The sequence below is a fragment of the Adiantum capillus-veneris genome, chromosome 9 (genome assembly GCF_014529385.1).
Source record: "Adiantum capillus-veneris isolate H3 chromosome 9, ASM1452938v2, whole genome shotgun sequence".
NCBI classification, from domain to species: Eukaryota; Viridiplantae; Streptophyta; class Polypodiopsida; order Polypodiales; family Pteridaceae; genus Adiantum; species Adiantum capillus-veneris.
The window spans coordinates 116,488,764-116,512,882 of NC_140939.1; the positions used below are offsets into that span (position 1 = coordinate 116,488,764).

Genomic DNA, 24,119 nt, shown 5'->3' on the forward strand with positions numbered 1-24,119 from the left:
GTGCTTTGCTAGAGATTGCTCGGTTTTGTGTTAGCTCGAAATGGCTTGCTCGGAGTTTGGGATTCCTCAGCTCATAGAAACCTACACACTCTCTACTATGTATAGTAGTCAAGCTCCATGGCATAAATCTATCAACTCTTTGCCAAAGCCATAACCAACCATACTACAATCCCACACATGTAAGCTCTTCTCTTTCCTCAACTAGCCTTCTCTTCACCATCGAGTGTGTAGATTGCGAAGACATAATGTTGAGACAGACAACTATCGACTTTCACACCACTTGATGACGAGAGGGAGGCACGAACATAGAGGGTGAAAGAGAGAGAAGGGTGAGATTGGATGTCGGTGGACCTTCTTGCACTCAATGTATCTCCCTGATCTTGTTATGGTTAGAGGTAAAGAATAAGGTTAGCTATGCTAGCAATTGAGTGGCAAGTTGGACATGGTGACCAACATGGCACACGGCTCTTTATATTCAAAGAACTAAGAAGGGCGATCACTCCCATGCTTTCTCTTCATGGTTGCACCCAAGATGATGTTGCAACGCATAAGCATTTTTGCTCGAGGGCAATGCGATAGACATATTTATACAAACCTACTACACAACCTTTTTTTTTGTAGCAGAACAATCATTGCCACTCGTGTTGATACAAAAGGACATCGGTGAACGCTACTAGGGTTGCTTGGCACTCAAACCCATGACAAGAGTCACGAAGGACAAGTACTCAACCAACCAAACTAGCTCCTTTGGACAACCTACAACACAACCTTAAACATATTTGTACAAACCTACCACACAACATTCCGACCTATGCTGACCTATGTCCTATATAGAATAACATTCCGATCGGTGACGCCCCTGTAAAAACATGGGTCTCACAACGCGCTCCATCGCCAGGTTGTCTTGCTGGCGCCTTCTACAGGTCGTGTACGTTTGGATAACTTGCTGCGTTGGTTTCGTCTCCTACCTTAGACGCTTTTTCTGCGTCCCCGCGTCCCACAGCGTAAAGAAGCTACCCCGCCATCTGGCTTTGCTCGTCGACAGTGAAGATGTCGTCCTCCATGTCTCCAAGGTTATCATGCTTCTTCAACAGCTCGCTCAGCTGGGCCTGCGGCACGTCTCCCTATATGATGCTAAAGGTACGCATTCAGACAGAGACACACACACACAGAGAGAGAGAGAGAGAGAGAGAGAGTCCTCGAATGTCGATTTGCTTGTGCAGGTAATTTAAAAGCTGTACTTCCTGAAGCCCTTGAAGGAAATTTAACAGTGCAAATTTACTCTCATACCACTGTAACTTCTCTACCCTTCATTTTGGTCTTTTTGGCATTCATGTGTCTTTGTAGAAAGCGGTCCATTGTCTTTGATACCTCAACACTCCATTAGCTCTTTTAATGTAGGCTGGACTATGAACAAACCAATATATCGCCTCCATACGCTCTCATGATTGCATACATAGTGTTCCTCACCCTCTACCTCTGCTGCACATAATCTGTAAAGACTCACAGCTTGAGGATCCTCAAGGGGGTGCTAGCCGCTCAGCCAGCCTCATTCTCTAGTCTGTGTGATAACACTGAGCTATCCAATTGCACTATATGGCATGTATCCATCCATGTAGCCTGGCCTTTGTATGAAACTGCCCCTCAATAGTCAGGAAATGATCCTTATACCACAGCATCCACCGGGAGCAGAATAAGGAGTGAGGTGTTTAATTAAGGGCTTGCTGTTACTAATGAATCGAAAAGCCACCCCTATCTATGGAGCTCCTATAAATGTGCCTGGTGGCATCGATGTTCTAGCATCCTCAAAGCTGCATACCCTCTAGCCATGGATACGCGACCTCCATTACTAACGGAAGTAACTCAAATACACATAGGAGTCAACTACCTCTTACTCGGTTAGCGATCAATTAAGTGAATAGCTGTTTGCACAGCTTCTGCCTAAAAACCACGAGGTAATGCAGCATGTGACAGCATACTCCGAACTTTCTCCTGGATAGTCCGGTTTAACCTCCCTGCAACTCCATTTTGGGAGGGATTAAAAGGAGCAATGAGCTCTCTTTTAATGCCTTTAGCAGCACAAAAGTCAATAAATGCTTTTGATACACACTCTCCACCATTATCTGAGCGCAAAGACTTAAGCTTCTTGCCAATATGATTCTTAACAAATGCAAGAAAATTCTTAAAAGTATCCAAAGCATCACTTTTAGCACGTATTGGATACACCAACACCTTATGTGTAGCATCATCGATAAACGAGACAAAATACTTCTTTCCCCCTAAGGACAACTGGGGCATTTCACATACATCTGAATGGATTAAGTCTAACTTGTCAGACTTTAAAGAAAGAGATTTCTTGTGCGGTGTTTGAGTGTGCTTACCATAAATACAATGCTCACAATGAGAAAAATCAGCATATCTCAAACACGGCGGACATGCAGACCTCACATTGTGAAGTTTTCGTCCGAGTTACGACCAGTTGATATTGTGCTAATTCTTTCTATCTTTTGTGGTGCGTATGCCCTATCAACTACCTTTTCTTTTGTGCTAATTTTTCCAATTTTAACGATTCTCTTAGTGCTAGGCTTCATTATGGCTGAGTCTGCCCTTGATCTCCGGAGTCATGATAGAAACTCAGCACGTTGAACTTTGTGTTGATGTATGCTCATGTGTGTGTGCGTGTGGTGTGTGTTGTGTTTGGGAGCATATGTTTGTACCTAGTTGTACACCCACTATTGGGCACTGACGACGTTAGTGGGGATGTCGTGGTATTTAGTCAATACTATGCATGATGGAGCTGATGGTTATATTGTCTTGTGGGTGACTACCATGAGGCTATACCTTGCACTTTCCTTCAAGGGTGAATCTGGGTATATCCTGGATTCATCTAGGTATATCTCAAACACGGCAAATAATCACAACGAGACAGAGTTTCCATTCCTCTTTTACTCATGTGTCCCAACCGGCCATGCCACAAAGAAACACTCGGTTGCTCGGTTACGGCGACAACGTGGTCACACACATTGGATACATACAAAGGATATAAGGTGTCCACTTTGCAGCCCTTGGCTACAATCCGTGACCCTTTACATATCTTCCACTTGCTATCACCGAAAGTGGTGTGATAGCTGTATCATCAGCTGCCTTGAACTGATCAAACTCTTCTTGAGTTGTGGCACATGACGCACTTTATGCAAAACAAAGGTCATACCATCTGCAAAAGAGAACTGTACACTGTCAATTCAAGCTATATCACATGCATATTTATCCCCCAAATAGACAGTGCCCTGCACCTCACTTGTGTACTGAGAAAACCAATTCCGGTGAGGTGTAAGGTGCAACGGAGTGAATGTTTGAACTTTGCTCAAGATGAGTGCTCCGAACGGTGCTCAAGGTTCCTTTTGTTCTTATGGAAGGGAGAGCCTTCCGTTCTTAATGAGAGAGTGCAATGGATACAAACAAAGTGATGAACACTGTGAATGAAGGTGCATGAGACTGAGAGATAGAGAGAGAAGAGAATACGACACTAGACTGTTGTCAAACCCTCCTCCGAAGGCCCCACTCTCTATGGCGAGAGCAGTCTACTTATGATTGCACAAATCTCTACAATGCTTGGACTTGCCGACAATGTCGACGACGACGAGACGGGCTGAAATCTGAAATTGCTAAGGGTTGAAAGCTACAATCTTTATCTGCTGAGTTCTGACTCTATGTCGATGACGACGATGCAACGACGATGCACCGAAAACGCAGATGCTGAAATCTGCGTTTTCCGGGCTGAATCTGTAAACCTTGCGGAATCTGACTGTGCGGCGAGGATCTGCTACGGGAAGGTGAGATCTACGAGGTTCGGGACTTGTTCTGCGATGCCTAAGTGCTGAAAACTGAAAACGCTGGTGCTTGTGTTGGTTCCGTCGCGGTAGATCTGCAAAACACTGAAATGCTTGGCAGATGCAAAAATGCTAGGGCTGAAAATGGTATGGCTGTGGGTAATTTGCTAACGCTGGGAGTCTTCTGCTTCTTGCTGTCGCCAAGCTATTGCCAATGTAAAGACGTTGGCTGATTTGGTCCAAAAACGCAAGCCTTTTGCTGTGATGGAAAAACGCTAGGCCTCTTGGAGGTTCTGCTAAGAAGTTACCTGTTGAGCGTGTGCTCCTCCTGCCTCTTCTGCCAGAAAGTGCTAGCTCTGGTTTGCTTATATATCATCTTAGCAAAATTGCCCTACCTAGTTTCCAACAAAAGTCACTTAAAAATAATAAGTGAAAAATGTCAAAAATAGGGAAAATAGGTTTAATGCACTGGAAAATTTAACCTGATGGATCTTGATGGGAATGCTTATGATCATGCTGTGTGCAACTGGAGGATATGCATCTAATCTAAGTGACTGGTCATGCACGGTCGGCGAACAGACTCACAAAAGTGCCAGATCACTTTCTATTTTAGACTGACTTGACCGAATTGAACCTTGGTCATGCTGTAGCTTGTCCACGGACACATAGAGTTGGATGTGTCACGTGACATGAGGTGTCACATAAAAAGAGGCACCTGAATCAAGGATCCAAGTATGCATGTCCTCACTAGAACCCATAGCCAGGTTACGTGCATCAAAAGAAGAGGCATTGAGTACATCATTGCTGCTGTCACTCTCACAACTAATTGCAACATTTATTTCCTCAATCAAAACATTGCTCTTCTTTGCATTTCCCTTGTCCTTTGCATCTGTTTCAACACCTTTGTTTTTCTCTTTCTTCCACTCGAAACATTCACGTTTATAATGCCCTTTCTTACTGCAATGGTGGCACTCAACATCTTTCCTGCGAGATTTGCTGCGTGCCTTGCCCTTATGGTCAAACTTCTCCCTCTGCTAGGACCTGTCCCTCAAGTGCAATGCATTAGAAGAACCCCCAGTGGTGTTCTTCCTGTTCAACTCTTCCATGAGGAGAGAACTCTCTACATCCATATATGTAAGTGTTGCACTCGAGCTACTGAGAGCTGTCCGGAAAATATCCCAACTCTCGGGCAATGTGCATAGCAGAAAAGTGGCTTTGAACTCGTGGTCAATCTCAAATTTTAGACTTGAGAGTTGGCTGAAAATTGAGTTGAACTCATTGAGGTGCACCGATATTTGCGTGCCCTCCTTCATACGGAGATCCATAAGCTTCTTAAGCCAGTAAACCTTACTAGTAGCACTTTGCTGTGCATACAAATCATCCACTCTCTTCCACATGCCCCAAGCTGACTTTTCGTTCTCAACATTGAACAATAAGCTGTCAGACACTGAAAGTAGAATCGTGGAACGAGCTAACTGGTCCACTTTCTCCCATGCCTCAGTCGACATGTCAATAGGTTTTTGTCCCTGCACTTTAATCGGTTTTGCCTGTTTCTTTTGGAGCATCACATTATAACATTGCTTCTTCCATATCGCAAAGTTATGGGCCCCTTCAAGCTTCCGAATGTGCAAAGATTGCCACTTTCACTGCTTGAAGCCATCCCAAGTGAGTGCAAATGCTAAAACCCTGATTTGGCAACTTAAACACGCCCAAATGTGCGCAAATAGGCCAAAACAGCCTGCTGTACTAGAAAAACAGCAACCGATTTTCACTCAAAATCAGTCCACAATGGCTTACATTCACTGCCAAAACCTTACCAAAGGTTTCCACAAGGTGTAATACATCTATTGCTTGCTGAAATTCACTGTTTTAGGGCTAAATTCAGACCTGTAAACACCCGTGCCCGAGACTCAAGAAGGATGTTTGTGCGCAAGGTCAAGTTTGACAGGCATAAAGCACAGGGATTGTTACAGCCTTTGCCCATACCCACCTGCCACTGGGAAAGTATTGCAATGGATTTTATTTTTGATCTCCCGAGAACACAGAGTGGTCACGATGGTATCTGGATTGTTATTGACAGATTTAGCAAGCAGGCTCATTTCATTCCAGTGAAGAAAACAGTCAAGCCGGATCACTTAGCGAGACTGTTTGTGGCCCAGATTTTCAAATTATATGGCATGCCTGAGACGATCGTCTCCGACAGGGACCCTAGATTTATGAGTTTGTTTTGGACGGCAATTTGGGAGAACATTGGCACGCGGTTGCAGTTCTCGTCATCTTTCCACCCGCAGACTGACGGACAATCTGAGATTGCCAATTCAGTGGTTTTAGATTTATTGAAGTCTTATATCTCGGATCAGAAGACTCAATGGGAAAAGTATCTACCTTTGTTGGAATTTGCCTACAACAACACGATACACTCTTCGACGGGGAAGACGCCATTTGAGATTGTTGAAGGTGCTGTGAAGGTTCCACCCTTCCTAAGCACAAAAGATAAGATTTTTGAAGCTGATGAGTATACGCGAGACTTAGACTCGGCTTTTGTCAAGGTTCGCGAGGCTTTGCAGAAATCTGAGGAAAGACTGAAAAAGGCAGCGGATCGCTATTGTCGTGATTTGAAATTGAAGGAGGATGATCGTGTGCTCTTACGTTTTGAGAAGGCACTCCTGAGAAAGAAGAAGTGAAAGGAGAGGCTTTTTCCAAAGCTTAGTATCTGATACTACGGACCTTTCCAGATCTCTGAAAAGATAAATGATGTCTCCTTCTGACTGAAACTGCCTGACACTTGGAGGATTCACAATGCATTTCATGTGAGTCTCTTGAAACCTTTTAAAGGTGATTGCCTGAAGATGGGGAGCCCGATGAGCAACCCGAAGTGGAGGAAAACGAGGAGATCCTTGTTCTTGAACAGATTTTGGCACATAAGGACACAAAGAATAAGGGCAAAGTAAGAAGGCGGTTCTTGGTTAAATTCAAGAACTATCCTGCATTGGATGCGAAGTGGATGGAGGAGGAGGACCTAGCAGATACTCCTCAGATTGTGAACCTTTACCTTGAAGCTTTTGGTTTAGCATAGTCTACTCCAAATGGACCCCGAATTCAGCTTGGCCGGAGATTTGGTGCAGTGGGTTGCACAAGAGGGGAGTTACTCCGCTCCTTTGTCAACAGGTGCCTTGATTTTTAGAATACTAGAGTCACTGATATCTCTTTGAGCTTCAGGGATACTGAGAGTTGACAATATTCTGCTGTACGACTTTATGAAATGAAATTCCGGAATATGAAACTGATTTGTTCTCGACTTGTTTTGAAGTGCAGGAACTGATAGATGAAATGACTGTAGCATTTTGGTCTAAAAGATCTCGAATAGACATGGTTGCAATAGGGGTTGGTCAATCGGGCATCTATGATGTCCCGACTAGATCTAGATGCGATTGCTAATTGCATTGCGATAAATCATGGTCTAAGATCTGAATGAATGTTGAATGTCATGTGATGTCCCGTGATGTCGAGTGATGTCCTGTGATGTCGTATGATGTGATTGTTGATTGGTACATGTGCTAGATGTGTGTTCCTAGTGTGTAGGTACTAACAGTCAGTGTCTGCTAAGGCAGTCTATGGCTTGTGTTTGTTTTGCAGGCGTAATCGAGGGCGATTACAATGCTTCCAAGAGGGGGGTATGTCACAAACTGCTGACGTGGCTGCCCAGTACACACACATACACTCGCCTGCTGGTCCCAACTGAAATGATGACGTGGTTGTACTGTACGGACAGGCTAGTGTTTTGCGGCGGGAATCATGGAAAACCGTACAGTGCCGACGTTGCAGCCCGCGTTTTGCGGCGCCGATTGCGGAATTTTTGCCAGCTTTTGGTTGGTGCTTTTCCTACACTATTGGCTTGCTTTCTTTTACGCAATGTGAGAGAGAGAGAGAGAGAGAGAGAGAGAGAGAGAGAGAGAGAGAGAGAAACTTTGCTTTATTTTGTGTCAAGTATGGCTTGAGAGAGAGAAATCCCTTCTTGCTTTATGAAGAGCTTTTAATTTCCAGCTTTTGGGGCTCTGCTTTTGGCATCCCTTGTACTCTTTAAATAAGTAGGCAAGGTCTCATAACTCAGACGCAGAGTCTGAATGTGAGCGCCTGCCCGCACTCTTGTACTTTGAACACAGATTAATACAAAAAGAAATACCGAAAGGGGTGCCAGTCTCTTTGGGGCCAATATCTCTAGGCACGGAACTCCGCCGGGCGAGTGTCGAATAAATTGTGAACTATGAACTGTTTTTGAAGTGGTTATTTGGTGCTGTCGTGGTAGATTCTTGATTTGGAGTGTCCAAGTTTGTTACAGCCAAGGCCTGATGTGTTCGCAGACTTATGGATAGGAACACTGATATGCATAGTAGGCCCTCGGCAAGTGATCTAGTGACCATCAATTTAATTAAAAGAGCTTAACTGCTCGTGGCGTAAAGAAGATGCTCAATTCTCATGTTTGTGTGATCGACATATTGACCGTGCTATAGATGATGTACGTCTCCCAATCATTGTTGCAGTGAAGAAAGTTGATGTGGTAGGATGTGGCTCTGGAGGCGATGGAATTGGGGGCCATTTAGGTGCATGGTAAAGTCTCTCTACATAATCGTGCCATCTTAATGGCATAGTTACATGGGACGGCGGGTCGGGGTCGAGACGGCAAAAGTCAGGAAACGGGGACGGGGTCGGAACGGCAAAAAAAAAAGAGAGTTTTTTTTGGCATTTTTTGACCTACACACATGCCACACACATAGAGCATCACTTTGACCATAAATTTACACTAAATAGACCAAAGAACACGAGTCATATAGGCTGAAATGTGCTAATAAAACATCGATGATCGATGGATACAAAATGAGAAGTGCATGCCACAAGGGCTCAAGAGTCAAAAAGCCTAAAGGACTTAGGACAAGCCTGAGGCCTCAAGGATAACAAAAAGTACAAAGGGCTATGTAGTAGGTAGAGTCGTAGACTCAAGAGTCTAGACTCGAGAGTCGAGTGATCAATGATCATCAAACTCAAGAAGTGCTCGCTTGCTGAATCTCCACATCGTCGTCGTAGTCGAGAGCGTCAGCGACGTATGAGGGCTCGGAAGGCTCGCATTGAGGCTCGAAATCCTCCTCTAGCTCCTCCAAAAGAGTATCGGCCATAGATGGATTCTCTTGTGCCATCTCCCACTCAGTGAAAGGATTTGCCTTGTGTGTGACGCTCTTGGCAAGCATGCGCAAGTTAGCGCTCACAAACACCAAATCATTGGCCCTTTGAACCCCAAGGTGATTCCTCTTCTTAGAGGCAATGTGGGTGTACACACTCCATAGTTGCTCCAAGCAACTAGTGGTACATGCTTAAGGACACGAACAGTCAAGCGCTGCAAATGTGGGCCATCTCCTCCATAGTCCTCCCACCACAAAACTGAGCCAATCTTGTTGCGATCAAGCTGTGCATCTACACATCCATAGGAGCCCTTCTTTTGCCTGTAGTTGAGTAGCTCGTCTCTAATCTTGCGCCTAATGTCACTGCTAGGCTCAAGGCGCTCCAATGCAAGCCGCCATCCTTTGCTTACCTCCTTGTCGGTCTCTTGACGCCTTCCTTGAAACTCAGGGTCAAGCACATAAGCTGCAGCATGAAGTGGAGAGTAGTATCCATTCCACCTCGACTCACACAAGCCATGAATCTCCGCATACTGAACAGGGTCAGGCACAATGTAACCGGCCTGTTCAATCCAAAAAGGACGGTAGACTTTACTTCAAACCTTGATTTAGCTTTCACCCATTATTAGTCGTCTATTATACCTGCGCTATAGTGACACAAGAGAGGGGAATGGGATACAGATGCTAGAATGCATCTGTATGAGAAGACCGACACCAGATTGGCCCCTAACGTAGGCGCCCCTTTCGGTATTTCTTTATTGTTTAAAAGAGGGAATAAATGCTGTGGATCCCTACAAGCTGCCCCACACAACCTTGGCTGAATTTTGACTGTTCTGGCTTGATTTCGGCAGCATAACTGTACTAGAACCCTTCACGGTCAGTATTCCCACGCATTAAATGACTTTCCCGACGCATACGGGCACTTTGCAAAACCTGGCGAGAATCTGCAGCACGCTGAATTCTCTGTTTTCAGACCCGAAAATGCGCCAGATCACCTGTACAGCGGTCCCCTTGCGTCCCCGAACCTCCTGGGGGTATTAGGGTCCGTTTAGGGCCAAAACCCTAAACCTGCAAAAATACACAGCAGGCTGTAATTCACTGTTTCGGGCTCCGTTTTGTGTGCCGGTCGCATCCGTAGCAAGTCCTTGAGCTCCCGCACGTGTAGGGCTACTTGCCCTTTGAATCGGACGAGATTTCTGGCGTGAAACCTCTCCGAATTCACCTGTACCTGCGGGGGATTAGCCGCTAGCTAATCCAATACCTGTGCAAGAGGCTCTTGCCTCGGCAATCGCGCATGAAGCCACACAACTGTACATTGGTCAAATGAAGAGCCCACTAGAGGGGCATAACATACTGCCAAAGGGGAGAGAGAGGGCAGTGCGTAGCGTGCAGGGCATCACTCCTGGCACCGCACTGTGCATAAGAGGGAAAGCAAGCACTCCATAGCTCTTAACCTGTGACAAAAACTGAAAATGAGGCTCTCCCCCTCCTAAATTCAGCGCCACTTCTTGTTGCATGAGGCAAGTGCACTAGAAGGTGCCACTTGGCACATTTATAAGCATTTTCCCGTTTCGGGGTTGCCGCCTAAAAATCTCCCAACCGGCTGCCCAGTTGACTTCACGGCAGAGTAAGAAAATGTTCCCTTTGTCATTCCGGAGGTAATGACGTCAACACATTTTCAGGTCCCAAAATAGCAGTTCCCTAAATTTTAGGAGATGCTGCCATTGTATCTTTCTAGGTCATCCGACCCTCTTTGTACACTGCGGCCACATCCAGAACTGAAATGTAGCCTCTGTAGCAAAGGATTCCACTTTGGCTAGTCAATGACCCCACTTGGCTAACCATAGTCCTTGTCCAACCTTAGTGCTCTCTTGCCCTCAGGCCTGGGCTCCCTCTGGACAGTTCCACACTAGCTATGCAATGCAGGGCAGTTAGATTTTCCGAGGGCTGTTTCCAAAAAGTGAAAGTAAATAGATAATAAGAAAGAAATCAACAAAAAGTATAGATAGTAGTCACACGCTGGTGACACACAAGCTTCTCAAGTGCCTCTATCATCCGATCCATGGCTTCATAGACTTTGCCAATGCATGGCTGCAAGCCATCCACCACTCGAAGTAGGTGTAGAATAGGCTTGACCATGGCGTCAAGAGTCTTCACCTCCTCCCACCAAGCGGCGTCGTCGGCCCATTCTCGGCATTTCAATCCTACTGCTGATGTAGACTCCGGCATGGCCTGGAACTCATCACTGAGAAAGAGGCCCCTCAAGGCTCCGCCACATGTAGACAAGTGGCCTAGCATAAGCCAATTAAATTCAAATCTTGTCTCTGAATATTTGAGCAAGGACAAGTGGCTCCTCTTTGAGAATTCATGGCGCACTTTTTGATGGTTGAGCACAAAGGAGACAATTCGAGAGGCATCACCAATGGTGGGTGAAATCCATGACAAGTTCCCTATGTCCTTGAGGAGGTTATTGAGGCAATGCGCCATGCAAAATGTGACATGGATGCTGGGATACATGTCCTCAATGATAGCTCCGGCTGCCCTATTTGACGCCTCTCTATCTGCAACCATACAAAGGACATTCTCCGGGCCGGTGATCTCTATGGTGCTTGTCCACTCCGCAGCAAGCATCTCGGCGGCCTTGCCACTATCGGATGCATCATGTGACTCCACAAAGTACATCTCCCCCCGAGAGTAGGCCACCACCCCGTGGATGGACGGCTTGCGGGTGTCGCTCCATCCATCTACAAGAAGAGAGACGCCATTGGTCTCCCACAAATCCTTTGTTGCTTGGGCCGCTTGCTCCACGGCAAGCTTCTCTTTGTCAAGGAGGGTGGTGCGAAGCCTCTCCGATGAAGGTGGCACATAAGAGGAGCCATATTCCCCTATTTTCGTAACCATGGTTCGAAAGTATGGAGACCTATCCACACAAAATAGAGCATGTTGTGTTAGTATGGAGAGTCGAGAATCGAGAGTTGAGAAGTTATAACCCATTATGAATACAAAATGGAAGATTGCAATGTGCATATGCCAAGGGAAACTCACCGTGAAGCATGGAAGGCAATGTGGTCGTGGAAGAAGAATCGGACAACCGACCTATCCACCTCTTCCTTCAATTTAGGATTCCAATTTTCGTTGAGAGTGGTTTGGCGATGCGGAACGGAAGAGGACGGTGTAGATCCATGGCTCTTGAAGGTTCGAGCGATGTCGTCAAGGTTGGCTTCCCTTTGCTCTCGCGGTGTCGCCGTGGCGGAGGGATCAACAGCAACAAAACGGCCCCTCTTGGCCGCTTCCGCAACCTCATACACCGTGAGCTTCTCAAGAAGATCCAACCTCTTCTCGGGAGCTACATGAGGGCAAAACTTCACCTCGTGACCGGTTTCATGAAGAAGATGGGCTCGCACTTTGTTTGAACCACCCGATCTCTTGTATGGATATAGCTTGCACGTCCATGGTCTTGCACCGCCACCTTTGCCACGCGAGCTAAAGTCGACTTCATCCCACCACGACCACGTTTGCACGGTGGGCCTCCTTCGAGAAGAAGCGGCTTGAGAAGTGGAGTTGGCTTGAGATGACATGATGGTTAGAGACTCGAGAGAGTAGAGCTTAGAAGTTAGAAGAGTTAGAGGAGAGCTTGTGTGGAGAGAGAGTAGAGGAGAGCTTCAAAGTGGGTAGAAGAAGGAGAGGAGAGCTTCAAAGTTCAAACTTGAGCCTTGAGCTTGAGGGAAATGGAATGAGCTTGAGCCTTGAGCTTGAGGGAAATGGAATGAGCATTGAGCATTGAGACTATGAGTATTAAGAGGCCCAAGGGAGCCTTTTATAGCCTCCCAAGGGCCAAGGCTCCGAAAATATGGCAGTTGGGGCTGCACAGAGCCGTTGCAAACGGTAAAAAACGGGCATATTTTTGAATTTGTTCGGTCCGACCCCGGTCGACCCCGTCCGGTCCGTCCGACCACGGTTCGTCCTCGGCCGTCCCCAGTTCGTCCCCCGTGCGACCCGCCCGTCCGGCCCGTTTTCCGTCTGTCCCTCGGCGTTCCCAGCCGTTCCCGGCCCGGTTACGGCCGTCCCCCGGCCCTAGGGCCCGTCCCCCCCGTCCCCTGTAACTATGCTTAATGGGTCCTTATTGGGGCTGGATGAACGAGGTTTTCTCAATGGGTACTATGCTATGCTTGTATCTCTACTCATGAGTAAATGGAATAATTGTGACTTGTGCCTCCTCGAATTCTTGCTTTTATTGGGGTAGTTCAGTAAAAGAAATCAAATTCTAGTGTTTGGGTTGAGAACTCTTTGTTCTTTCTGAGGAGTATTCTTTCTAGATGTCTGTATGTGTCTGCCCCTTGATGTGTGTACAATGTACCCTTTGCCACTTCGAGGCTCATCTCTCTCACCTATACTGGAAACCAATTATATAGGCCGTAGACTCCCTCTCCTTCTGTAGAGCAACCTGAAGCAACGGAAACCTTGCTTATTCCATTCCTTATAATGTCTGCTATCTCTACATGCAAGATAGAGAATATAGGTTTTGAGATGTGAGTTAATGGATAAGATTTTTTCTTGGAAACTGTTCTTATGGATATCAAAACTCTCTCTCTCTCTCTCTCTTTGCATAAATTGTCTCTTTGCTCCCTTCTCTTGTTCTGTTTCTTTGAAAGTGTTCTTACCAAGACAAACATCAAATCTCTCTCTCTCTCTCTCTCTCTCTCTCTCTCTCGGAGTATTTTATGCCTTGAGCTTCTCTAAAGGTGAATTTGGGCTTTTCTTGAATTCATCTCGATACTATATTACGATGTGGTGGAGTATTTTACAGAACGAGGAGTCATCAATAGAAGTCTTTCACTTGATATGCTGTCAGGTGCAGTGGAAGGATTCAAGGATTTTAACTCAAATCTAGTACTTCGCACAAACACAAGGTTACTTTATTCACTTGAGAGATCTGAACTGAACTGAACTGAACACAATGAAAGAGAGAGGCGGAGAGAGAGAAGAGAGATGACACTGCATGTCGGGTCCCCACCACCCTCAAGGGCCCCCTTGCTCTGATAGTAGAGCAAGTACTTGCTTTGATTACTTGCACAAATGTTGACACAATGCTGAAAATGCTCAATGCTATGCTTGATGCTGAGGGGACCGATGCAAAAATGCTATTCTTATGCTGATGCAAAACGCTATGGCTGATGTGATGCAAAAGCACTTAGCTGAAACTGATACAAAAACACTGGCTGATTTTGATGTAAAACGTTGATGATGCTGGGGTGGTGACAATGGAAACGTTAGGTGCTGAGGTGTTGTGGAGGTTGGATGCCCCTGTGGGTACCGAGTTCGAAATTTCAAAACTAAAAGGCCAAGACTCAACTGACTCTTTTATCCATTTGCCCCACCTACTTTTTATAAATGTCATGTCAAAGTCACTTATCAATAAATGACTTAAGTGATTGCTCATATGCCCGTATGCTTAAGTGAATGTACTATGCAAGTGAGGGTATGTAAATATGACCTGTCTGATCATGTCACGATTGTGACTTAACTACATTACAATACTTACTCATTGATGCAGATACGCGAAGTGCCATGCCAAGGAGGACCCCTGCGCTTGGATGGTCACACCCCTTCGTCCAAGAGACGTGCCTCTTCGCCAAAAGCCACACTCCTTCAATGACTGGTCACACCCCTTTGCTCTACGGGTGCGACTCTTCACCCAATGGTTGCAGCTCTTCGCCGAAAGGATGTGTCTTTACGTCTAAAGTCGCGTCTCTTCACCATGAGACGTGTCTTTTCATTTATGTCTCTTCGTATCCTATATAAGGAGCCCTTGTATCACACTTTCTATCAATCAATCAAACACAGAGTCTTCTGAGTCTTTCTTTGAGTTCAGTTCAGTTTCTTAAGTCTTAACCATGAGTTTAAGTACTTAATAAAGGATTAGTACCTAGAATCCTCACAGTGTATCAGAGCAAATTTTTTCCCGGGACCCGAAGGTTGTGAGCCTCTCACCCTCGCTGCCCCCCCCCCCCCCCCCCCCCCCCCTTCCCGGAGTTGCATGGAAGCAAAAGAACGATGGACAATATACAATCCAGCATGAGGTAATCTTCTCTTCTACGTATACATAAGTCAAGCAGAAGACAAAAGAAAGAGATGGGTGCTATGGCATACCGGCTGCAGTTCTCTGAAGGGATGCACCCCTTGCGTTTCAATCTTCCATGCGTTGGAGCTTCTTGCTTCGCACCGCTTGGCGATGATGGGTCGCACCCCTTGAGAGCCCAAGCCCAGGCAGATGCACCTTTTGGTCACACACGCTGGTGATGCCTCTCTGGAGCGTTCCGAAATCTTATTGCGCAGCCAGCGATTTCATTTTTACGCTGATGGTCAAATTATAAGGCCTTTAATAAATTGGCTAGCCACTTTAAATTTGGGCCAGGACCAATTTAACTCCTAATGCAAAGGCTTCACCATTAAAAAAAAAAAAAACCAAAGGCCAGGCAGCGTATGCAACTGATGGCGCAAATCACGAATTGAGACTCTACTCTCTCCCCCGCGTGGTGGATTCCCTCTTCCAGCGCTGGCAATTTTCTCGCATCGGCTTCACGCACGCGATGGATGGTGATCAATTCTGGATTCTAGTGCCTTATCTCTCGTACATAGACGAGATTCCCGACGCAGTTTTGCCGGCGTACCCGCTCTCGACACTCGAGGCAATCCTTATTTCCGATACTCCAGAGCTCGAACAATTGGCCGCACCCGCACTAGAGGTCATTATTATTCCGGATTCTCCAGAACCCGTTCTAGAACCAGTCTCTGCTCCTGTTCCCGCGTCACAGGCCGTGCCGGTCTAGCAGGAATATTTACTTTACGTCACCCACCGCCACGAGACACAGTTCCAGACTTGGGTGGTGTGGCATATTTTTCTCACCTGCGACTCTCAGCACCTTCACCATTACGAGTTTATACATCGGCGCTACCCCATCTTGCCTACTCACTGGCGGAGTGCAGAGTGGACATTGTCAACAATATTATATCCCTCCAGCCCCTGGTACGTGTTCACAGCGAGTTACGCATTCCGGAGTACACACCTCTGTTGCCCGCTCCAGCAAAGACACCTCCAGTGGAAGAGATCGAGGATCTCGAGGATTCGGACTTCGATTCCGACTTCCTAGCAGAGCCTAGCTTATCCTGTCTACATGCCCCATACTTCTCCAGCTTCTCCTCGATACTCTCTCTGAGGCAGAACCATGTCAACGTCCCAAGCAAAAGAAGATGGCCAGCAGGCACTGATGCTTGCTCTCCTCAAGGAACAAATGGAAGCTTTACAAGCGACTTTTACAACAAGTCTGGCTTTCCTCACCACTCGTTTGGAGCAAATGCAGCACACACACTTCTTCTCGATCGAACCCTTCTATTGCTGTCACCAGGAGGTGTATTTTTCCTGTTGCCTTCCGTAAATAAGTATTAGATATATTTATTTTATTTTTACTTGTTTGTCCCAAAACCCTTGAAAAGATGCAAGTGGACATTGCATGGCCAGTGTGAAACGGCTGCAGCCAAATGGGTTTCTCACATCGGGGATTTAGGTCGGTCAGACAGGGACGGCCCGGGCCAGTTAGCACTGAATTCTGATGAGTATGGAAGCTCGTGTGCGCCAAACTGGAATTTGGGCCACTCGTCAAGTCACTGCAACTTTATAAGTTGAAAGGGGCCAGTAAATTAACCCACATTGTAGATGTTGGTCAAATGGTAGTCTTCAATGATGGTCAGGAGACCGATAGGGACGCCATGGAAGCATCTCCTAAAATTTAGGGAACTGCGATTTTTGACCGAGAAATGTGTTCGCGTCATTAGCTTTGGAATGACAAGGGGAACATTTTATTGCTCTGCTGCCAAGTCAACTGACGCACCAGTTGAGATATTTTTAGCAGGGAAAGCCCAAACTCGGAAACTGGGCGACGTGTCAGCGTGTGAGCGATTCTGCCACACTGGGAGGCAAAAACGAGTTGCATATCAACAAAGGGGGCGCCATTTTCAGCCTCAGGTGGATTGTAGCAGGTACAGAAGCTATGGAATGCTTACCTTGCCCTCTATGCACAATATGGTGACGGGAGTGATGCCCCGCACGCTACATACTGCTCTCTTTCTCCCCTACGTACAGTATGTTATGCCCCACTAGTGGGCTTCTCATTTGACCTATGTACAGTTCTAGGGGTTTATGCGCGTTTGCCAAGGCAAGAGCCTTCTGAACAGGAACCGGATTAGCTAATTGCTAATCCCCCACAGGTATGCACAGTTCCATCACAAAAGATTGCGAGTTTGGAGAGTTTTCTCGCGTGGAAACTCGTCCAATTCACAGGGGAACTGTCCCATTGCGTGCGGGAGCCCTTGGACACGCGTAGGCGTGTTCGCTCTGCTAAAAACGACCCGAAACAGGGAATTACAGCCTGCTGTGTTTTTCTGCAGGTTTAGGGTTTCGCACCTAAACTGCAAGGGAACATCGGGGGAGCCTCGTGAGAGCCTTGGGATGCGTGTACAGGCTTTTGGGCTCCTGGCAGTGAAAAACAGAGAATTACAGCCCGCTGAATTTCTGTGACAGCTCACCAGAAAGCATCCAGATATCGAGGGAATCTGTCCTAGACAGGTGTTTTTGACCTATAGGGGTTTTTGCGTCGTTATGCTGTCGAAATCCGGTCGAAAACCTGCAAGTTTTCAGCCCTCGCCAGGTTTGGACAGCTTTGTGAAAGCTTGTGCTAAGTGGTCGGATCGTCTACCTTAATTTGAATAAAGAAATACCGAAAGGGGCGCCAGTCTTTGGGGCCTACAGGGTGTCGGTCTCGTGTGCGCAGTGACATTCTAGTCGCTGGACGCAACTGTGTTCTTTCCCTTCTCAGTGCTCTGTGTAAAGTTAACGGGTAATTGAAATAGTACCGCCCTCTACGTTGTACGGGCCGGTTATAACTGCTACACCCGCTTCTTCAGAAGCTTCAGTGGACGCACACGAAGACGAACCAGATCCTACAGCAGAGGTAGACAATAATGAATTACAACTTCTTTATAAATTTTTTAATTTCGCACAGAAAAAGAAGCTTGATGTTAAGCTGCCAGAACCATACAATGGTCGCCGCGACAAGCGCGTGCTAAACCAATGGATATTTAAGATGGAGGTCTACCTGTCCAATACAGACTTGGTGGAAAGTAAGAAATTTGCATTAGCCAGTTCAGTATTGAAAGATACAGCATTCCTATGGTGGCAACGTAGAGTTGGTGACGGTAAACGCACCCCTTAATGGGACAAATTCGGACGCTCCATTCGCAAAGCATTTGAACCTGCGAATGCGGACTTTCATGCTCGGTCTGCTCTCCGCCGCCTGAACCAAACAGGTTCCTTGGTCACGTATATCATAAAGTTCCAAAGGCTAACTCTGGAGATAGAGACCCTCAGTTCCTCGGATAAACTACACAGTTGTATCGACGGACTAGAACCCAACCTGAAGGATGATGTGCAAAAGTTTAACCCAACTACACTGGATGCTGCCATTGCTTATGTCGAACGGCTTGGAGACAATCGCCGTGCAACACGGACCTCATTTATGGGCAATCAGTCTTCAACCAGTGGCCGCTTTTCTCAACGTGGTCACCCAAGCAACTTTAATCCTAATCGGCGCTCACTATAGCAGCCTGAGTCTTCTGGACAACAATTTTCTAGACAACAGTCTTTTCGGCCTCGGTTCTCTGGATAAACAGCAGCTTCATATAACGGTTCCTCTTTCAACAACATCAATCAGAATCGAGGACAATTTCGGTCCGATCATCGACGTAACGGTCGTCGTAATGGTTCAGTAGAGCAACAAGCCTCTTTATCGGTTTCCTCCACCTCTCAGTCCAACAACACAAGATTGTGCACAATTTGTGGTGGATCACACAGGTGGTATGCATGCCTGAAGCGTCCAAACCCTTCAAATATACGGCAAAAGTCAAATATGGAGTCATGTACAGATTCAAAACACTGTCCACTTCCTATAAAGGACAAAGGCAAACAAGCAGTTCGTGCGATTACAGTATCCAAAGTGGTTAGCGCCTTAATGCTAAAGGCACACAATCGCACCTCAGTTCCTATTGATCTTTCTAACCAGGTGCTCAGTCTTCTTGGTTTCATTGGTCAACATCCAATCAATGTGCTAGTAGATAGTGGATGTTCCACAAATTTTGTTAGCAGTTCTTTAGCCAGGAAGCTTCACCTACCAACCCAACAGAGTTTGGAAGCTTTTCAAGTGGAACTTGCAGATGGTTCATTGTTGAACTGCAAGAGGAAACTTCAACAGTTACAATTTCAAATTCAGGATTACCAGGATCAGTTAAGTTTTGCAATAATGCCCTTATCACACTACGACATGATTCTTGGTCAATCTTGGTTGTATCAGTATGATCCTGTCATCAGTTTCAGAGTTCATTTCATTCGGCTATATCATGATCATCGAGAAGTGGAACTTCGTGGTCTTTTTAATGCTAAGCCTATCACCTTGGTCTTAGCTTTACAAGTTAAGCGTCTGGTTCGCAAGCGTGATTGTGCAATAGCCTTGGTTATGTTGCGAGAAAAAGAAGCAAAAACGGAAGAAACATCAATATCCTCAACATCACCCACTGCTTACTTGCAACAACCCTTCTTTAAACCATTTGTGGATTTATTTCCTGATGAGCTCCCAACTACATTACCTCCTCGTCGTCCTGTGGATCATACAATCGTTTTGATTCCCGGACAACCTCCTCCAGTTCGAGCTCCTTATCGCGTTTCATATTCAAAATCTCAAGAAATTCAACGACAATTGGAAGATTTATTGGATAAAAGTCATATCCGTCCTAGCAAAAGTCCTTTTGGCGCTCCAGTCTTATTGGTAAAAAAGAAGGATGGCTCTATGCGTCTTTGCATTGATTATCGTACGCTCAATATTAAATAAGCTGACGATAAAAAACAAATTTCCTTTAACTCGCATCGATGAACTCTTTGATCAACTATTGGGTTCAAGGGTCTATTCCAAGATTGATCTGAAGTCAGGTAGGTTATCATCAGATTCGCATTAGAATTGGCGATGAATACAAAACAGCTTTTCGGACAAAGTATGGTCATTATGAATTTCTGGTCATTCCTTTTGGGTTAACCAATGCCCCAACAACCTTCATGACCTTGATGAATGAAATTTTTGGCCCTTATTTGGATAAATTTGTGATAGTGTACCTCGACGACATCCTTGTCTTCAGTAAAACCATGGCAGATCACAAAGAACACTTGCAGATTGTCTTTGAGACATTACGTACAAATGTGTTGTACATCGACAAGAAGAAAAGCGAGTTTTTCAAGGATCACGTGGAATACCTTGGACATGCGATTTCTGCTAGAGGGATTGCTGTGGATCCAAAGAAGATTAAGGTCATTGTTGACTGGCCTTTACCTCTCACTATTACAGATGTGTGATCTTTCTTGGGTCTTGCTAATTTTTATCACACCAAAGTCCACAAGTTCTCAGATATCGCTTCTCCTCTAACGGAATTGACAAAGAAGGATAAGCTACATTGGACTCCTGAAGCAGAAAAGTCTTTCAATGAACTCAAGCATGCGTTGACAACAACACCTATCTTAGCAATTGTAGATCCTACTCAACCATTTGGCGTGATGACCGATGCTTCTGATCAAGCATCAAGTGGTGTTCTCATGCAAAATGATCGTGTCATTGCTTTTGACAGTCGAAAATTTTCAGCAATACAAATGCGATACCCAGTATATGATAAGGAATTTTTGGCTATCGTACATACTTACCGCACTTGGAAACATTACCTTCTTGGCGCAGATTCAATGGTTAAAACAGATCATCAATCTTTAACATATATTTTTACTCAACTAGTGATGAATCCTCGTCAAGGAAGATGGGTTGAATTTTTGGCAAATTTTCACATGGTGATTCAGTATATGCCTGGTCTACAAAATGTGGTAGCAGATGCTTTGAGCCGCATGCCTCAAGCAACCAATTTTGCCATAACAAATGTGCAGATGGAAATTCTTGCGTGTTTCAAGAATGAATATTTGACAGACAAAGACTTTGGAGATGTTTTTCGAGCCCTCAAATCTCTAAGTCCCACTCCGTCAGAGATGAATATGTTTGCAGCATATACAATAGTGGATGAGTTACTCTACTACATGGATCGTATTTGTGTTCCACACAAAGGATCTTTGAGGAAGATATTGATACAGGAACATCATGAAGTACCTTTTGCTGCACATCGTGGAATTAACAAAACATACTGGCTTTTGTCAGCAACATATTTTTGGCCGCAGATGCATGCAGATGTTATTAAGTTTGTGAAAGCTTGTCACTCATGTCAGATCATGAAAGCTTCTGAACACTTCAACCTTTACCCGTGCCTAACGAAAGATGGGAAAGTATCAACATGGATTTATTACCACTTTGCCTCGATCCCCTAAAGGCAATGCTCAAATTCTTGTGGTAGTTGATCGATTTTCCAAAATGGCGTATTTTATACCTTGTAAGAAAATAGTTTCTGCTCTGGATGTTGCAACACTGTTCGTACAACATATTTTCAGACTGCATGGATTACCAAAATCCATCATATTCGATAGAGATCGAAAGTTTAGAGAACATTTCTGGACATCACTATTCAAGTCTCTTGGAACCAATCTATTGTTCAGTTCAGCCTACCATCCTCAAACAGATGGTCAAACATAACGAGTGAACCAAATTTTAGAAGAGATGCTTCGACATTACATTCAGACTCGATTAGCATCTTGGGAGGATTATTTGCCGCTTGTGGAGTTTGCTTATAATAACTCTCCTCATTCGGTAACTCGAATGACACCATTTCAAGCAGCATATGGACATACTCCTCTTGTGTCTACGAACTTTGTTCTTCAACACAAAGTAGCGTTAGCAGATCAATTGGTTCAATTGGTCCTTCTACAGATTCGAGATAAATTGCTACATGTTCAACAAAGTTATAAAAAGCAGGCAAATAAGCATCGTTTATATGCAGAATTTAAAGAAGGTGACTTGGTCTTATTATATGTAGCACCTCATTGTTATAAAACAGTGAAGTCAAATCTTCTAAAAATTGCGACCTCGCTTCTATGGACCTTTCAAGATCATCAAGAAAAATTCAGTTCTCAGCTACAAGTTGGAACTTCCGCCTTCATGGGGAAAAATTCATCTAACTTTTCACATTTCCTAGCTCAAACAGTATATTCAAGGAGATTCGCCTGTTGCAGACTTATCTTCTTATGTGCCAAAAATTGAAGATGAACACATTATTCTTGTCCCAGAAAAGATTCTCAATGTTCGTCAAAAAGAAACTAGACAAAAGATCATAACTGAATTTCTTGTTAAGTGGGTGGACTTAGATGAGCCAGATTCTACTTGGCAAATTGATGAAGAAATGCAACAATACCCTCACCTCCTCCAAGAATTCTTCGACAAACGGCAGACTTTCATTTGACACATGGGTTTTATTTTAAGAGGGAGGGAATGTCACGATTGTGACATAACTACATTACAATACTTACTCATTGTTGCAGATACGCGAAGTGCCATGCCAAGGAGGACCCCTGCGCTTGGATGGTCACACCCCTTCGCCCAAGAGACGTGCCTCTTTGCCAAAAGCCACACTCCTTTGACGATTGGTCACACCCCTTCGCTCTACGGGTGCGACTCTTCGCCAATGGTGGCAGCTCTTCGCCGAATGGATGTGTCTTTACGTCTAAAGTCGCCATGAGACGTGTCTTTTCATTTATGTCTTTTCGTCTCCCATATAAGGAGCCCTTGTATCACACTTCCAATCAATCAATCAAACATAGTCTTCTGAGTCTTTCTTTGAGTTCAGTTTAGTTTCTTAAGTCTTAATCATGAGTTTAAGTACTTAATAAAGGATTAGTACCTAGAATCCTCACAGATCATGCATGTCCCATGTCCTTCCAGAGGCTCACAAATTGCTAGGATAGATCCTAAGCTAAGACTAACGCGAAACTGTAGCAGTAGCTTGTCCATGTGGCTCAAGTGCAATGCGCACATGACGTATACAAAACTGTTGGGATCTAAAAGGAACTCGCTCAGTTTATGGCTGTATTGTAAAGGAAAGTGTCAGTTGAATTGATGACTTTGGAGGTTAGGCTTATGTAATCATGGACTTGGGGGCTTATTAAAGGAACCTTGAGCACCCACTGATCGTTGGGGCTCATTGTTTTTGTGTGTCTTAGCTGGGACTTGAAATATGGCGCTTCGAGTAACTTGGCTACCGTATGTGAGAAGCACTAGAAGAGATTAAACCTTATCATTTGAAATGACCCTTGAATCTTATACTTACAAAATAGACGAAACTTTACCTATATTTAATGCATGTACTATTATTGGCCTTGTTTCATCAACCTAGCTCATCTTTGCATAGATTGACCTTCTAACTCCATTCTTATCACCCATAAAGGTATTGAGAATATTGTAAAGTTTTGATAGCAATGGATTGAAGGTGGGTAGTAAGGATAAGCTCTTTTATGGGGAAGAGGATGAGCACGAGGAATACCAAAACTTTAGTTGTGAGATGGTTGAGCAGCTTTTAGAAGAGACCATCTTGTTTTTTGTTTCTCTTGATGAGATGCAAGAGATCAGAAAGAGTATTAGATCTTTTGATTAGTGAGTTTGGAGACACTTGTGCCACTAGTTGTCAAAGACGCAAGAGGTTAATGCACTAGCATTCAATTTCCGTATAGGAAGAGTGCACATGGTTGTTAATTCCTTTTATTTCAAGCTTTTTTTGTATAGATTTCTCACATAGATATTAATGTTACAATTGTGCAAACTTAAAGGACATCATTAGGAAAGGTTACTACGAGATCAACTACGAAATGCATTGAATAATATTTATAACCATAATTGAATCATTGTTTTAATGACAATCTTTATACGAAATGCATTGTATATTATTCATAACCATAATTGAACCATTGTTTTAATGAAAATCTTTGTTAGGCAGGAGATGAATCATTGAATCAAGGTATCAACGATACTTGCCTGACACCTTGCGAAAGGAAGGACTGCTTACTCGTAGAATTATTATGTCTTCAAGATGGGAAACTAGCAAT

At 44.8% G+C, this 24,119-nt stretch overlaps 1 protein-coding gene across 4 annotated transcripts in view; it reads left to right on the top strand.

Annotated features, from left to right (window-relative positions):
• Positions 1–813: 813 nt before the first annotated feature.
• The window catches only part of LEW1 (Undecaprenyl pyrophosphate synthetase family protein), a 69,481-nt gene continuing 46,175 nt past the window's right edge, over positions 814–24,119 (top strand). Inside the window, exons 1-5 of one of the 4 annotated variants that reach the window (XM_086519988.1) lie at positions 828–1,140; positions 1,224–1,294; positions 7,442–7,504; positions 7,603–7,699; positions 24,011–24,119. The exon at positions 24,011–24,119 is cut by the window's right edge and continues 98 nt beyond it. In XM_086519988.1, coding sequence (XP_086376114.1) covers positions 870–1,140; positions 1,224–1,294; positions 7,442–7,504; positions 7,603–7,699; positions 24,011–24,119 — 611 coding nt within the window. In that variant the 5' untranslated portion in view covers positions 828–869. Of the gene's footprint in view, positions 1,141–1,223; positions 1,295–7,441; positions 7,700–24,006 lie in introns of all 4 variants that reach the window. The other 3 variants (XR_015189183.1, XM_086519987.1, XM_086519989.1) reach the window with 3 other exon arrangements.